Genomic DNA, 17,510 nt, shown 5'->3' on the forward strand with positions numbered 1-17,510 from the left:
ATATAAAGGTTATGGGTCTGGCCTGATCTACACTACAGTGTGTACTAGGCCGGGGCTACATGGACACGTGTCACACCACACCAATTCTCACACATGTGGCGCCATTGAAAACATTTGCGCAACTTGTTGGGGACTATTTCATAACTGTGATTTTGCTGTAACAGAAAAGGCCAAATCACAACTAAGTTGCACGCTATGAATGTGACTTGTATTAAAGTCTCTGGCAAGTGAGTTGCTTGTGACTTGTAACCAACTACAGAATATCCAAGCGGTGACTCGCAGGAGTTCACAGGTCGCAATGTAACACCATAGGACATCATTAGTGTGATACTGAGATTTCAGTGTCCCTTCACACATGTCCCCGTGTAGCCCCGGCCTTATGGTTCATTAGCAGATGAAGTGACAATGTGTATACCTGTATCCTGGAGATGGAAAGCTGCGGGGAAGATAGAACATTACAAGATGTGACAGGAAGCAGTAATTACATACAGTATAGTTCACACTTGTCATATAGCGACAATTTGCATTTCTATGACTATTCTTTTTGTACTTTTGTATGTATCTATCTCTCTCTCTATCATCATACTTGGAATATCTGAAATAAATCGAACATGATAAAAAGTCGCCTAAATGAAAGAATTGTTTTTTTCTGGGAGATCTATTTCACCCACATTACAATGATAAATCTTGGATGAATCCTATGAAACCATCGGAAAAATGCGCCCATATTACGCTAATGTGAACACTGATTAAGGGTAAGATCGCACAATGCTTTTGTTCATGTGGTTTTGAACGCATATTCCACAACACAATCTGTAAAATCAGCATCCCATCTACAGCCGGATGTTACGCTGAAAAAAACCCCTTTTTTAGTGGGGGCTTAGTTCACTTGGTGTCAGTGACATTTTTTAAAAACACAGCATCTGACACTGTGTGCACATACCCTTAGGCTATGTTCACACGCTGCATTCTTGATGCAATTTTTTCCGCAGGCACAACCTGCTCCCTTGGCAGTGAAGAAGTTGCTTAAAAAAAAACAGGTTTTCCTGAGTTTTTTCCAACGTTTTTGTCACTGTACATTTGTCTCTTGTGCGTGCTGATAAAGTTTAGTTAAAAAAAAACCTGATTCAACTTCCTCAGGATTTGGCACCAAAAACGCAGCAAAACCTGATACCTGCGGATTTGCGGCATTTTTGCACTAACCATTGCTTTCAAATACGCTGAAAAGTGACATGCTGCATTTTGCAAAAACCAAGGTATTTGACAAAATACCGAGGACAAAAAAACAAGATGTGTGCATGAGATTTCTAAAATCTCATAGACTTTGCGAGTACAGGAAAACGCAGCTGAAAATTTGTTAAAAAATAAATGAAAAAAAACGCTGAAAAAATACATTTGGTTAGTTTTTTACATCAGTATTTGTAAGCCAAAACCAGGCGTAGCACAGTCAGAGGAAAAGTATAATAGAAACACGTCACCACTTCGGTATTTATCACCCACTCATGGTGTTGACTTACAAATACTGAGGTAAAAAACTCACCAAATACTGAACGTGTGAACGTGGCCTCAAATGGAGATTTTAGAGGGGATTCAACTCTAAAATTCACATGTAAAAGTGTCAAATACTCTTTGAATAGGCTTTCTTTTGACTTCAATGGGAAACACAAATATAGTGCACAAAGCACAACCAAAAAAATCCACAGAAATCCCTATATGAACACTCCCCTTAGGATTTGTTTACACAGTTTTATATGTAGATTTTTCAGCTAGAAAAATTCATGTGGAAAAAACATAAAAAAAACACGTTTTTTTGCGTGAGGCATTTTTACTGTGTTTATTAATCAGTGATCAAATTCAGAGAACCGAATCGAGTGTTAGCATGTCACTTCTTTTACATTGCTGAAAAAAAAAACAGATGAAAAAAAACAGCATTATATGCACTTTGCAGTTTTCTCATTGCTAATCAAAAGGAAGTCTATTCAGAGAGGATGTGGGGTGTTTTTTTATGTGGATTTTGATTCAGAACATGTTGCAAAATATATGTAAAAAAAATAATTAAAAAACTATTAAATTAAAGTCCTTTCTTTACATTTCCACTACAGAATTTGGCTTAAAAAAGTGCATAAAAATGGCAGTGTTTTTTCTTGCCATGAAGGTGCGTTCACACATGTCATTAGGATGCAGATTTTCAAACCAAAATTAGGAGTGGATTAAAAAATAAAAAGAAGTAGAATTTTTTCGCTATATCGCCGGATAATTGTTTTAAAAGGCAAATGTAAAGGCACGCGGACGTAGTAAACTGAGAAATAACTAAGTGCCTTCACTAAGGGCATGTGCACAAGACTGTTTTTCTCTCCATCCTAGAAAACCTGTCTTATTAGGCCATGTTCACACATTCAGTATTTGGTCAGTTTTTTACCTCAGTATTTGTAAGCTAAAACCAGGAGTGGGTTATAAATACAGAAGTGGTGACGTGTTTCTATTATACTTTTCCTTTGATTGTCCCACTCCTGGTTTTTGCTGACAAATACTGAGATAAAATCCTGACCAAACACTGAATGTGTGAACATGGTCTTATGGTAATCACACTGTAATCAGAGTGGGATCCATTTTTCTCCGGAAGCGGGGAGAAAGAAAAAAAAAAGTTTCTCCATCTTCTCCATTATCTCAGTCTGTGCAAATCAGATCAGAAGTCACCCGAGTGCGGCCCGATGTTTTCCATGGACCCATAGACTTGCATTGCTGATTTGGATCCGACACCTGGATCAAAATAGGACACGTCATCGTTTTTTTTTCCTCTGACCACTCAGTCCAAGGAAAAAATTGGACGCGTGCCCAGCCCCATAGAATAACATGGGTACGAGTGCTATCTATGAAAACCATGCATAGCACTCGTCTGATATAAACAGTTGTGTGTGCACGAGCCCTTACAGCGATCCTCCTCATCATACTGTAATCTCAAAGTTAACAGTAAGCCAATAAGAAAGAGAAGCTAATGCCAGTTCAAATGTAACAGTATATAAGTATAAAAAGTATATATCTAAAAAGTGTAGATCAATGCATTGCTACAGATTATTCTCCAAGGAAATTAACTTTGCTGAATGCATAAAGAGGTCCAATTAGGCCACGGAGGTGAGGAACAATCAGAGAAAAGGAATAATAGAAACAAGTCACCAATTCTGCATTTATCACCCACGCCTGGTTTTGGCTCCAACTCCGGAGAAAAAATACTGACCGAATACTGACCAGATACTGATAGTGGGGCCGTGGCCTTACTATAAGATCCATGTCCACCACTAAGACAAATTATATAAATTGGTCCTAAGCTTTTTTGTACAGATATATGTAATGCCCAGTGGTTAAAGTGCATTCACTGCAAAAAGGAGCAAAAAAGTTCTCAATGTTACATACAGTTTAGCTAAAGTGTATATAGTGCAAAGCAGGACAGTGATGAATGTCTTCAAAAATCTATAAATAAATAATTAAAAATGTCATTGGTGGTTTGGATCTAAAGCAACAGTGCTATATAAAGTGGAGCTGTAGTACAGAGCCCTACATCTCTAGGTTGTATATTGCTATCCTCCCTTTATATGATTCTATATGGCTATACTGCTTGTCATTCAGTGTAGTATACATTTTTGATGTGTTTTGTAATCTGCTGGTCTGCTCTCTTGCACTATGCCCTGCACTGTTGCTTTAGATCCTTCGTGCACTGAATGCACTTTAGCCACTTGGTATTACCTTGGTATTACATACAGGTGCATCTCATTAAATTAGAATATCATCAAAAAGTTAAAGGGGTATTCCCATCTCCAAGATCCTATCCCAATATGTAGTAGGTGTAATAATAATAATATTAGCAAATACCTCTAATTAGAAATGTAGTATAGTATTTTTGATTCGCTATGTCTCTTACCTCATGTGAAGGCATCGCAGGACCTTAGGTATCCATACACCGGCCCCGCAGAATCTCACCTCTTCTTCCGCCGCCGCTGGGTTCCTGAAGGAGGGAACAGAGGGCCCTGCTTCTTACGATCCTGCTCCACCGCATCGCCCCTCTGCTGGAGCACCACAAGATCGCAGCATTCCTCCACTTCCGCCGGCTTCCTGAGGGACCCTGCCTCCTGTGACCCCCACTCCACCGCCCCCCAGGTAAGATACCTATTCAGACTATAAGACGGACCCCCATCTTATAAAAAATATTTTTTTCCTATTTTCCACCCCAAAACTTGGGGTGCGTCTTATGGTCCCATGCGTTTTATAGTCCGAAAAATATGGTATATACTTATTAGGACTCTTTACATTATGTTGCAGAACTGTAATAATACCGTACTGGATCAATTGCTTTGGGAAGGGTCAGTTTTTGTAACCTGTAAGTGTAGTACTTTCTACATTGAATTCCCCTTTTTACCCATTGTTATTTGTTTGGATATATACTAATAAAGATTTGTTACATTTGAATTGGCAGTAGCCTCTCTTTCTTATAGGTTTACTTTGATTTTTGAACTGCCAGAAATATTCAGGCCAATATTAGGTGTCTTCGAGGTAACAGATTTGCTCCTTTCTTTTTTTTACTAACAGAAGCAGAACATACAGGTAAGGAAGCAATATAATCACCTGGCCTAGAATCTGTACGTACCATGTGGTTACCGTCATGCATTTTCTTGCAAGGAGCTCCAGTGCATATTGAGTTGCCTGCGTTGCGCCCTCTCCAATGACCGTGCCCACACATACTGCCAGTTCTAACTCGTTTCCACGGACGAGGTTGGCCATGGCTAGCTTGAATAAAGCAAGTAAATACAAAGAGTAGCAGCACAATCACTAATGCAAAGCATTTTTGTTGCAAAATTTGTTGATATTTCAAGCTGTTTTTACACTAAAAAAAACAGCGTAAATGAGGAATCGGGCCCTGTATGCATGAAAAGGCAAAGTACTAAAGCCACATAGGCTACAACCAATGAAGAAAGACAGACGAGACAAGTGGACGCATTCCACTTGTGTCTACATACTCGTGAGGGATAAAATCTCTCAGATAGTGACACTGTCAATTGGGTGAGACTTTTCTGGGGGTCTCTGAATTCCAGGTGCCTTACTGATGTCTTATTGAGGACAAAACCCCTAAAAGACTGCTTGGTTTGGACAGATGTGGTGTCTGACACAAGACCGATGGTGAGGAAAAAGGGATCTTTTCTCAGCCTCAACTGGTTATTGTAACAGAATGAAGAGGGGATTCTTTTTCCATCCAAGGACAGATGGAAGATTTCCAGTAAAGTCTATCTGATTATGTGATGGACATCTTGCCATGTCCATGTGGCCTCCTCTATGTAGGCACCGACTGGGTCAGCACCAATACAGTTAGGAAGACACTGGTTGAGTTACTGGTCCCTGACCATTTTATAAAGCATGAACATAACATGGTCGAACCCAAATTCATGTTTATTAATAGGGATGGCACTGTGCACAGTGAGGAGGGGTGACAAGGAGGGACTCTTCAAATGATACCATGTACCCCAGAGGCTTAACAGAAAATTCAAAGTTAGTGGGATTTATTGAGATTCTGGGATAATGAAAGTATTCAAAGTCTGTGGGTCAGGTGAGGCAGGAGCTACACGGCGACATGTATCACAATTCTTTGAACAGTCATGCAACAATCACATTTGTGTGACGACTTGCTGTCGTGTGACTACTTTAGAAATTCGATTTTCTTGTAAATAAAACAGCCAAGTTGCAGATAAGTCGCATGTCGCTTGCACTGATGTCTAAGGCAAGTGTGTCGCATATGACTTGTGATCAATGGCAGAAGATCCAACACATCTGGAAACTGTCAATATAGCAAGTACCATAGACGTTGTTGCAATGTGTCGCTGCGATTTCAGTGTCGTCGTGTAGCCCTGGCCTCACCCTTATATTAGGGTGAGGTGTTGTTTTGGTGAATACACAACCCACTTTTTTTTAAGCTACTTTGGATTGCGGCAAATTCTTCTTGTGTTCCTGTGTATAGCAAAAAGACATAGAACTTGAATTTCTAAAATGTGCATTATATAACGTAGAGCTAGATGCTTCTCAAGATAATTTCCAAAGCCTTAATAATTGAAGGGAAAACCATAAAAAATAGTGGTAATTGCACTAACCTCAATGACCTCCTAACCAGCAGTCCTAGACTGCACTCCTCCTCCCGAGATGTGATAAGGAGAGTGAGGTACAACTCGTACCATGCAGTCTGGATAGACATTTTAGTGAATAGCTAGGTGGTGGCCGTCACAAGTAAGACGCAAAATTCACAGTCAGTGCAATTACCACTAATTTTCTACAGTCTAAGATTATCGATATGTTAATAATATTTAAAACCTAGGATAAAGGACCAAAATGAAAGCGTGACCCTGTTGAGACATACAATCCATAGGGAACTATGTTATTAAATGAAGGATCTACTGGGTCACTAGAGAAAATCATTAACCTTTAATTGGGGTCTGAGTGTCCGACAGCAAAAATTCGGACTGCACTATTTTTGGCATAAAAAGTGATGGAAATCGTCACCGAAAATCCTTGTGTCACCATCAATGCCATTAGGATTAGCCCCTATACTTCGTTAGGGCTGATGTAGATGTCCGTGCCTCACAGTCAGAGCAAGGACCACAATGCACCTACTAGCCACAGGTCTCTCCATACTAGCGTGACGACATTATAGAAATATATGAAGCTGTCACGCTCAGGTCAGGAGACCTGCGGTCAGTCCGTGCGATGCGGTCATTGCTCAGACATCTGCATGAGCCCTAAGGCCACGGCCCCACTATCAGTATTTGGTCAGTATTCGGTCACTATTTTTTCTCAGGAGTGGGCGCTAAAACCAGGTGAGGAACAATCAGAGAAAAGGTATAATAGAAACAAGTCACCAATTCTGCATTTATCACCCACTCCTGGTTTGGGCTCCCACTCCAGAGAAAAAATACTGACCGAATACTGATAGTAGGGCCGAGGCCTTATAGTCGTACAATGCAGGCAGTCAGAGCCTTGGGGAACCTCATTTCGGTGCTGCTGTCCTATACCCGCATTATTTCATCATTACAGTGAGTGACTTGGAAAATAGAAGTATATCCGAGAGTTCCCGGTAGACTTTCAGTTGGTGTTCCACTTGGTGGCATGGCTTGCTGATGAGATGTGAATCCTTACAGTGTAGCTAGAGCGCAGACAACTTCATAGATTTAGTTCCTCATTACTGGATCAGAACTACAATGTGAAAACTTACTTCAATGTTATCTACCGCCAAGTGACAGCAAGCAGCAAGTACAGCCCGGCCATCCTGGAAATACCACTCCGCCAGCTCCGCACTGACTCGATGAAGGAGTCTGCACAGACAATGGAGACAGATAAAAAAAAGACTTATGTCAATATATTTCCCAGGAAAGACAGATAACTGGAAGTTCACTGCTTACTCATTGTAGTCTTCTATGTTGTTGCCATCAGTTGGGGATACAGTAGTGACTGGAACATGATTGGTGAGGATATTCCCTTCACACGCTGCCTAGAAGTAAATACACCAGTTAATCAGTAAAACGTGACTTTTAAGACAATTGCTGTCTACCGGGAATGAATGCTGATGCCAGTGACTGGTTGCAGTGGTCACCAGCGGGAGGTGCAGAGAGGTGGCCTAGGGCCCCCCTAGTTAGTAAAGCTGATTTTTATTTTATTTTATTTTTTAAACCAGATCACACTGTTAGGAGATTTTGCTATGACAGCAGACAGCCACTCTAAGGAGATATTGCACAGATGCAGCAGAGCTCAGGTTTTCTGTTTTGGCACAGAATATGTTTAATATTACAGTTTTTTTAGCTATTGTTCTTCATGGGACCGCAGATAAACCAACTTTATTGTGAGTTATTATGGCAAAAGTCTATTTCCGCTAGAAATGGATGATGCCAATACCATAGAAGGTTTAATACCTGTGCCACTAGTAAAGCCTCTTTCAGTTGTCCTCTGGAAGTGAAGAAGTTGACAAGCTTTTTCACATCACCAGTGGCTATACAGTAAGGAATCACATCATCATTTTCCTCCTCGATCAGCTGGCTTGCTCTTCTACAATGAAACACAATGTATCCTTTAGTGTTACACATCAGACATATTCTGTAGTATATGCTCCTCGAGTTGCAACGAGACATAAGGGGATAAAACTCTTACAGTCGTACACGAAAGTAAAGCTTCATTCAGACATCCATGATTCAGGTAGGTGCTTTATCTATCTTCCTGGATAGAACATGTACCCATTATAGTCTATGGTTCTGTTCACATGTCCGTGTGTTTTAGCAGAATATCTACAAAAATATCACGGAGACATGAACAATTTTAATTCGAATCATGGATCAAAATTGCCCAGACAAGTCTTAGGGTCTGTTAAGATGATGGACAGATGGCATCAGTGTTCAGTCTGCGCTCTCTCTGGCTTTAACACATCAATGTGTAGGAGAAGCTGTGTAATCACCGATGGTAAAACCTACCAAACACTGATGAAGATAGGAACATTTTTTTCATGTAAGTGAATGAAACAGAGGTCTTAATGAGGCCCCTAAGCAGCATTTCAGCTGCTTAGCAGTTACAGTGGCATGTAAAGGTTTGGCACCCCTGGGTTTCTTCATATGCAAAACAAATGATGGAGATTTCCCAACCAGTTAGTGAAAATCAGGCAGCGCACTGATGCAACTCCGACGCAATCGTCTGCTGTCCCACTATATTGTGGACTCTTTCACTGAATTGGGAGAGTTTGATGTGGAAAACGGAGCAGAAGAAAACATCTCTCAGGTTACTGTATACGGAGCATGGATCAGCAAATAAACCTGACCTGTGAATAGCCCCGAAGAATATAATGTGTCAGTGGCTAACAAGAGGACCTGCTAATGACACCTTAGGCCCCATTCACACTTTTATTTGCACGTTTCTTCATGCACAGAACATTGTCTATGGGCCTTTTCACATGGTCATTTTTTTTTTTGCAGAACAAGGTATAGGAAGGTATGGGATGCGGGAATTTATTTATAAGGGAGCATTCTTTGCGTTTCATCATTTTTGATGTATATTTCTGCCCCAAATGACATATATGACTTTATAATAATTTAGTAATTATTGACTTCTTACTCACCTTTGCATTAATTTTTTCCAGTATTTCATAGAAACACCGGGAGCCACTGACAAAGCCTTATCCCACTATGAAAGAAGAGGCACAAAACAATAGTGAACAGCTGTATAACATTCTATTCACAGATCTAGCATGCATTCAGGGTTATGTATGAGCTGGGCCTTTTGTAAAGTTATGTTCACACGTTGCGTTTTTGCAGCGTTTATGTAAATTTTCAACTGTGTTTCATAGTACCATAGTATGCGATTTCAGAACTCTCACGCACACAGCTTGTTTTTTTTACCTGATTGTTCTGTCAAATACCTTGGCTTTTGCAAAATGCAGCATGTCACTTCTTTCAGCGTTTTTTTCAGCGTTTTTTACCCATTGAAAATGGGTAGTGCAAAAACACTGCAAAAAAGCAGCAAAAAACCCTGGTATCAGGTTTTGCTGCGTTTTTGTTTTGGTGCCAAAACCTGATGAAGTTGAATCAGGTTATTTTTTTATGCACTAAACTTTATCAGCACGCATAAGAGACAAATGTACAGTGACAAAAACCCTGGAAAAAAACACAGCAAAAACTCATGAAAACCTGCTTTATTTGAGGTTGCTTTTTTAATGCCAAGAGAGCAGGTTTTGCATGCAGAAAAAAAAACCGCTGCAAAATAGCAACATGTGAACATAGCCTAAGAGTTTATTTTTTTGTTTTAATACCAATCTACAACACACGTATGAAGATACCGTGGGTCGTTATATGGCGGGCAGTTATATGGCGGGCAGTTATATGGCAGGCAGTTATATGGCAGGCAGTTATATGGCAGGCAGTTATATGGCAGGCAGTTATATGGTAGCAGTTATATGGTAGCAGTTATATGGTAGCAGTTATGTGATAGCAGTTATGTGATAGCAGTTATGTGATAGCAGTTATGTGTTGGTCAGTTACGTGGCGGGCAGTTACATGGTCGTAGCAGTTACGTGGCGGGCAGTCATGTGGTGGCCAGTCATGTGATGGGCAGTCATGTGGTGGCCAGTCATGTGGTGGCCAGTTATACGGTGAGCAGTCGTGTGGTGGGCAGTCATGTGGCGGCCAGTAATGTGGCGGGCAGTCATGTGGTGGGCAGTCATGTGGTGGGCAGTTATACGGTGGGCAGTTATGTAGCAGGCAGTCATGTGGCAGGCAGTCATGTGGCAGGCAGTCATGTGGCAGGCAGTCATGTGGCAGGCAGTTATACGGTGAGCAGTTGTGTGGTGGGCTGATATATGGTGGGCAGTTATACGGTGAGCAGTTGTATGGTGGTAGCAGTTATGTGGCAGCCAGTTATGTGGTGGGCAGTCATGTGGTGGGCAGTTATATAGTGGGCAATTATGCCGCGGGAAGTTATGTGGCGGGCAGTTATGTGGCGGGCAGCTATGTGGCAGGCAGCTATGTGGTGGGTAGTTATGTGGTGGGCAATTATCTGGTAGGCAGTTATATAGTGGGCAGTTATATGGTGGGCAGTCATGTGGTGGGCAGTCATGTGGTGGGCAGTCATGTGGTGGGCAGTCATGTGGTGGTCAGTTACTTGGTAGGCAGTTACATAGTGGGCAGTTATGTCGGGGGCAGTTACGTGGCGGGCAGTTATGTGGTGGGCAGTCATGTGGTGGCCATTAATCGGGTAGGCAGTTATACAGGTATATAGTGGGCAGTCATGTGGTGGGCAGTCATGTGGTGGGCAGTCATGTGGTGGGCAGTCATGTGGTGGCCAGTTACATAGTGGGCAATTATGTGGCGGGCAGTTATGTGGCGGGCAGCTATGTGGCGGGCAGCTATGTGGTGGGCAGCTATGTGGTGGGCAGTTATATAGTGGGCAGTTATATGGTGGGCAGTCATGTGGTGGGCAGTCATGTGGTGGGCAGTCATGTGGTGGGCAGTTACTTGGTAGGCAGTTACATAGTGGGCAGTTATGTCGGGGGCAGTTACGTGGCGGGCAGTTATGTGGTGGGCAGTCATGTGTTGGCCATTAATCGGGTAGGCAGTTATACAGGTATATAGTGGGCAGTCATGTGGTGGCCAGTTACATAGTGGGCAATTATGCCGCGGGCAGTTATGTGGCGGGCAGTTATACGGTGAGCAGTTGTATGGTGGTAGCAGTTATGTGGCGGGCAGTTATATGGTGGGCAATTATGTGGCGGGCAATTATGTGGCGAGCAGTTGTGTGGTGGTAGCAGCTATGTGATGGGCAGCTATGTGGCGGGCAGCTACGTGGTGGGCAGCTACGTGGCGGGCAGTTATATGGTGGGCAGTCATGTGGTGGGCAGTCATGTGGCGGGCAGTTATATGGTGGGCAATTATGTGGCGGGTAATTATGTGGCGAGCAGTTGTGTGGTGGTAGCAGCTATGTGATGGGCAGCTATGTGGCGGGCAGCTACGTGGCGGGCAATTATGCCGCGGGCAGTTATGTGGTGGGCAGCTATGTGGTGGGCAATTATCTGGTAGGCTGTTATATAGTGGGCAGTTATATAGTGGGCATTTATATGGTGGGCAGTCATGTCGGGGGCAGTTACGTGGCGGGCAGTCATGTGGTGGGCAGTCATGTGGTGGCCATTAGTCTGGTAGGCAGTTATACAGGTATATAGTGGGCAGTCATGTGGTGGGCAGTCATGTGGTGACCAGTTATGTGGTGGCCAGTTATATAGTGGGCAATTATGCTGCGGGCAGTTATGTGGCAGGCAATTATCTGGTAGGCAGTTATATAGTGGGCATTTATGTGGCGGGCAGTTATATAGTGGGCAACTATGTGGCGGGCAACTATGTGGTGGGCAATTATCTGGTAGGCAGTTATATGGTGGGCATTTATATGGTGAGCAGTCATGTGGTGAGCAGTTACTTGGTAGGCAGTTACATAGTGGGCAGTTATGTCGGGGGCAGTTACGTGGCGGGCAGTTATGTGGTGGGCAGTCATGTGGTGGCCATTAATCTGGTAGGCAGTTATACAGGTATGTGGTGGGCAGTCATATGGTGACCAGTTATGTGGTGGCCAGTTATATAGTGGGCAACTATGCCGCGGGCAGTTATGTGGCAGGCAGTTATATAGTGGGCAGTTATATGGTGGGCATTTATGTGGCGGGCAGTTATACGGCGGGCAGTTACACGGCGGGCAGTTATACGGTGAACAGTTATGTGGTGGGCAGTAATCTGGTAGGCATTTATATAGTGGGCAGTCATGTGGTGTGCAGTTATACGGTGAGCAGTTATGTGGCGGGCAGTAGTTATGTGGCGGGCAGTTATGGGGTGGTAGCAGTTATGGGGTGGGCAGTTATGGGGTGGTAGCAGTTATGTGGTGGACATTCATGTGGTGGGCAGTCTTGTGGTGGGCGATTATAGGGTGGGAAGTTATACAGTGGGCAGTTATTTGGTAGACAGTTATATAGTATGTCGTTACATGGTATGCACTAATGTGGTGGGTACCGTAGTTATATGGCGGGCAGTTATATGTCAGACATGATCCTATAGTAATCTAGGTGTGATTCCAAAGAAGTGCTTGGGTTTGGATATGGAAAGTAATTAGTTAGAAACACCAAAATACCTCTCCAAGTTCCACTAAGAGCTCGCAGTATCTTTGGATCTGTCCTAGTCTCAGGTGGATCTCAGCGGCTTCCTTCAGCCTTTCTTCCTTACTTGGCGCACCTATACCACCACCGAACTTAGACATCTTCACAGTTGTTAACTCTTGAGCTTTAGACTATCAGGGGACACAAACACATTGTCTATGGTTACTCAACATTTACATTTTATGTTTGATGTATTACTCAGTGGCACATGTGACCAGATCATCACCATTTCTCTGTGCAAATAAGTGATCAGATTTCACAATACAATACTAGACTCAGGCTATGTGCCCACGATGCAGAAATGCTCCGGATTTTTCCTGAGCGTTTCTGCATCTCACTGGCAGAAAAAAAAGCATGTGGATTGTGCATGCGTTTTTCCTGCCATGGACATGCGGAAGTGAAGCGTTTTTCACATGCATTTCCACATGCGGGTTGTCGATTTTAGCATCACTTGGAAAGTGCTTGACAACTTGGTCACACTATATAAATCCATGCAAAAGGCATGGATTTATATAGTGTGACCGAAAGAATGGTAAAAAAATAAAAAATAAATATTATACTTACCTTCTGATGGCCCCCGGTGTCCTTGTCTTGGCTTGCCGGCAGCTCGCGGTAAACAAAAGGACCTGCCATGACGTCATTTAGTCATGTGACGGGTCACGCGACCGTTCACGTCAGCGGTCGCGTGACCCGTCACATGACTAAATGACGTCACCGCAGGTCCTTTTGGTCTACCGCGAGCTGCCGGCAAGCCAAGACAAGGACACCGGGGGCCATCAGAAGGCAAGTATAATGTATATTTTTTATTTTATTCTTTTTTTTACAGGCACTATGGTACCCGGGTCCGGAGGAGAGTCTCCTCTTCTCCAAACCCGGGTACCAGCCGTACATTGAGCCGCATGTTATCCGCATGTACAGATGCAGTGATGTGGATTACATGTGTTCCAATGCAAGTCTATGGCGGCGAAAACGACGCGATTCCGAAAAATAATTGGTAGTGCTGCGGATTTTTCCGCAATGATAATCCGCAGCGGAAATTTCCCCAACATGTGCACAGCACATGCGGATTATCATTGGGGAACATGGCAGACCTTCTACCAAGCGTTTAAGCGTTTCTATAGCAGAATTTCCGCTGCGGAAACACTTAAAAAACGCATAGTGGGCACACAGTCCGAATTATCAAGGCATTTATTTCAGAGTTCTGAAGTAAAAAGCTTAGAAAAGTTGCAAAATTTTGGAGAACTTGAAGCTGCGCTAAAATGTTGTGACTTTTGGCATGTTGACACCATTTTCCCTCAACTCTGTAAAAGTGGGCGGAGCCGGAGTGGGACAAGGGCGCAGCAATCCCTGCTTTTTGTTATGCACACAACCGGACTGACTGGCGTGTGCGTGATTAGTGATTCCACTGTACCATGAATCGAGGAGTGCCTGGAGGGGCGTAACTAAGTATCAACCTGATCCGACCAAGGTCGCACGGCGGCTAACGACTCCGTGCACCAAGGAGGAACCGGGCAGAGGGACCAGGTGCTACTCCAGGTCAGACCCCGGACACGGCTGTTGACCCACACAGGGAAATACGGGAACAGGCAGGTTAGGCTGGCACACAGACAGGCGGGTATTGGCAGGCACGGCTGGAGTGCAGACAGGAGGATACTGGCAAGCACGGCTGGTATGTAGACAGGGGGGTACTGGCAAGCTCGGCTGGAGTGCCGACAGGGAGGCACTAGCAGGTTGGAGCGCAGGCTGGATAGGGTCCAGTACAGAGTGGGATTCAGGAACAGAACCGCAGATGCGGTAGACAAGCAGAGCAGAGAGGAACCGCCGGAGCGGTGAGCAAGGCAGAGCAGGAGGAACCGCCGGAGCGGTGAGCAAGGCAGAGCAGAGAGATACCGCCGGAGCGGTGAGCAAGGCAGAGCAGAGAGATACCGCCGGAGCGGTGAGCAAGGCAGAGCAGAGAGATACCGCCGGAGCGGTGAGCAAGGCAGAGCAGAGAGATACCGCCGGAGTGGTGAGCAAGGCAGAGCAGGAGGAACCGCCGGAGCGGTGAGCAAGGCAGAGCAGAGAGGAACCGCCGGAGAGGTGAGCAAGGCAGAGCAGAGAGGAACCGCCGGAGAGGTGAGCAAGGCAGAGCAGAGAGAAACCGCCGGAGCGGTGAGCAAGGTAGAGCAGAGAGGAACCGCCGGAGCGGTGAGCAAGGCAGAGCAGAGAGGAACCGCCAGAGCGGTGAGCAAGGCAGAGCAGAGAGGACAGGGCTCTGTTCACACTGAACAGACTGGAAGGGAAAAGCAGAACCAGATACACACAAGGTACTTGCAATGAAGTAGCAAGTGGATTCTAAACGCACAACAGAAGTACAGAGACAACGAGTAGGAGTTAGGTGCAGGTTCAGAGACTGCAGGAAAAGGGAAGGTACGGACACAGAGACAAACAGGCTAGAAGTGTGTTCAGACAGGAACTGACACTGCAACAAGATACAGGAGCGAGTCTGGGTATACGGCCCCCAGAGAGGCGGACAAACAGGCTAGGAGAGTGTTCAGACAGGAACTGACACTGCAACAAGATACAGGAGCGAGTCTGGGTATACGGCCCCCAGAGAGGCGGACAAATAGGCTAGGAGAGTGTTCAGACAGGAACTGACACTGCAACAAGATACAGGAGCGAGTCTGGGTATACGGCACCCAGAGAGGCGGACAAACAGGTTAGGAGAGTGTTCAGACAGGAACTGACACTGCAACAAGATACAGGAGCGAGTCTGGGTATACGGCCCCCAGAGAGGCGGTCAAACAGGCTAGGAGAGTGTTCAGACAGGAACTGACACTGCAACAAGATACAGGAGCGAGTCTGGGTATACGGCCCCCAGAGAGACGGACAAACAGGCTAGGAGAGTGTTCAGACAGGAACTGACACTGCAACAAGATACAGGAGCGAGTCTGGGTATACGGCCACCAGAGAGGCGGACAAACAGGCTAGGAAAGTGTTCAGACAGGCCTGGGAATACAGCCCCCAGGTTGGGGGACGGGACGGGACCTGGCACAACAAAGGCAAGGAGCCCTCTGAAGGTAAGAGTTGCTCAGGCACCTTCTTCTGGGAGAAGGAGGTTTAAATATCCAGTGACCCACAGCAATAGGCTGGGGACGCATTAGGGGTGTGCCCACAGCAGCTACAAGAATCAGGAAGTAACCGGGCCGCCGCCCTAAGCAGTCAGAACAGAGGCATGCACACAATATGAACAGGGGCAAGATAAACAGACTAGACAGACAGGTAAGATTGCGGTCTTGCATAGTGGGAGGTGGTGCACTATGCAAGCACGCCGCCAGGGATGTTACACTTTTCAAATTCATGACGAGCGACCGCATTCCCTATGCCACAAATATTACTCCAGTTCCGAATGGAGTAAAATTTGTGGCGTGGCGCCACTTAATGAATCAGGTTCAGGGTTTCCAACTTGACTTTTTAATTTTTCTGAACAGCTTATCAAAAAATCACGGACGCTCGTGTGAACTTAGCTTTACAGAACATTTGTAAGTGTCAAATACAGAGGTAGTGAACTGGATAAATAAGCAATCACACCAGAAATTACATTGATCAGATAGATAGTAAGATATGCTCCATTCGTTCATATAAAACAAATACAAGCACAATATAAAATACAACCCAGTCAAGACTACATTTTACTGTGATGAAGTTTCAATTCTCTTTTAATCTTATTTCCAAAAGACAGCCATCTCTTCTTTTAACGGTTTCGGCTTCATGGATGAACGATCTGTAGGAAGATCGATCTTGTGCAAGCCTAGATAAGACCACCAGGGTCTTCTCTGACGATATTTTGATAGCATTAACACATCGAGTTGTTGGTCTCCCTCGCCTGGTTTCTTCCATTCTTCTGACCATGATTTCCTTCTTCAGTGATTGCTCTCTTCGTATGATGTGTCCAAAGCAGACAAGTCGTAGCTTGGTGATCCTTGCTTCCAGTGACATGTCTGGCTTGATTTGTTCCAAAATTGATTAGTTTGTTCTTCTTGCCATTCATGGTATTGATACCATTCCATTGTCGTCGCTATATCTTGATCTGAGTAGGTTGAAGTACATTACAACTTCCAATTCATTGTCATCTATCGCAAATGTGTCCCGGTCATCCCTGGCAGTAGGCAATATCTTTGTCTTCTTTGTGTTGAATAGCGGTGCCATGTTCAAGTTTTCCATCTTGACACTCTGTAATAAGTCCATTATTCCATCTACGCTTGTTGTATTACAAGATTGCTTGTCAATGATATTTTAGATGGTCATGTTTTACAAGAAGATCAGTACTTAAAAGAATAAAGGGTATTCCATCTTACAACATGATGCATCATTTTATGATAAGTAATGCTGATTGCAGTTCCCTTTATAGCTAAATGGCCGGTAGCGCTGCTCTGCAGAAAAAGGGTCCTGCAGGTCGGACTCTCACCAATTATAAAGTGATGACATATACTAGCATTATGCTATTACTTTAGAAGATGGGAAAACCCATTCAGGTTAATGCCATTTTATTTAAGCTGCTTGAAGCATGAACAATCACATATTGATATGTAAGGAGATAGATTTAGAAATGTAATATTACTATTATTAAGACTAAATATCTCCACTTACCGTCTTGAACCTGACTAGATGCTTCATGTGCATAATTCCTTTGCAGTAGTTTTGAGGCAGTAAGCTGTCATCTTGGCCTTTTAACACAGCAACTAAGTCCCATAAATTTTTACTGCCACCTGGAGGCTGAAAGAAACAGAAAAAAAAGAATAAATACTATCTGCTGATTATACTGGCAGTGGTG

At 44.1% G+C, this 17,510-nt stretch overlaps 1 protein-coding gene across 8 annotated transcripts in view; it reads right to left on the reverse strand.

Annotated features, from left to right (window-relative positions):
* Nucleotides 1-17,510, reverse strand: part of WDR17 (WD repeat domain 17) — a 166,199-nt gene that overhangs the window by 26,565 nt on the left and 122,124 nt on the right. For 7 of the 8 annotated variants that reach the window (XM_073643767.1, XM_073643745.1, XM_073643736.1 and 4 more), the window contains 8 exons: nt 17,327-17,452; nt 12,673-12,828; nt 9,131-9,195; nt 7,941-8,073; nt 7,434-7,522; nt 7,247-7,346; nt 4,640-4,779; nt 416-436 (listed from right to left, as the gene is read on the reverse strand). In XM_073643767.1, the coding sequence (XP_073499868.1) occupies nt 416-436; nt 4,640-4,779; nt 7,247-7,346; nt 7,434-7,522; nt 7,941-8,073; nt 9,131-9,195; nt 12,673-12,828; nt 17,327-17,452 (830 nt within the window). The remainder of the gene's footprint in view (nt 1-415; nt 437-4,639; nt 4,780-7,246; nt 7,347-7,433; nt 7,523-7,940; nt 8,074-9,130; nt 9,196-12,672; nt 12,829-17,326; nt 17,453-17,510) is intronic. The other variant, XM_073643728.1, reaches the window with a different exon arrangement.

The sequence above is a fragment of the Phyllobates terribilis genome, unplaced genomic scaffold (genome assembly GCF_046119375.1).
Source record: "Phyllobates terribilis strain yellow unplaced genomic scaffold, ASM4611937v1 Scaffold_1__5_contigs__length_1240528914, whole genome shotgun sequence".
Classification (NCBI taxonomy): Eukaryota; Metazoa; Chordata; class Amphibia; order Anura; family Dendrobatidae; genus Phyllobates; species Phyllobates terribilis.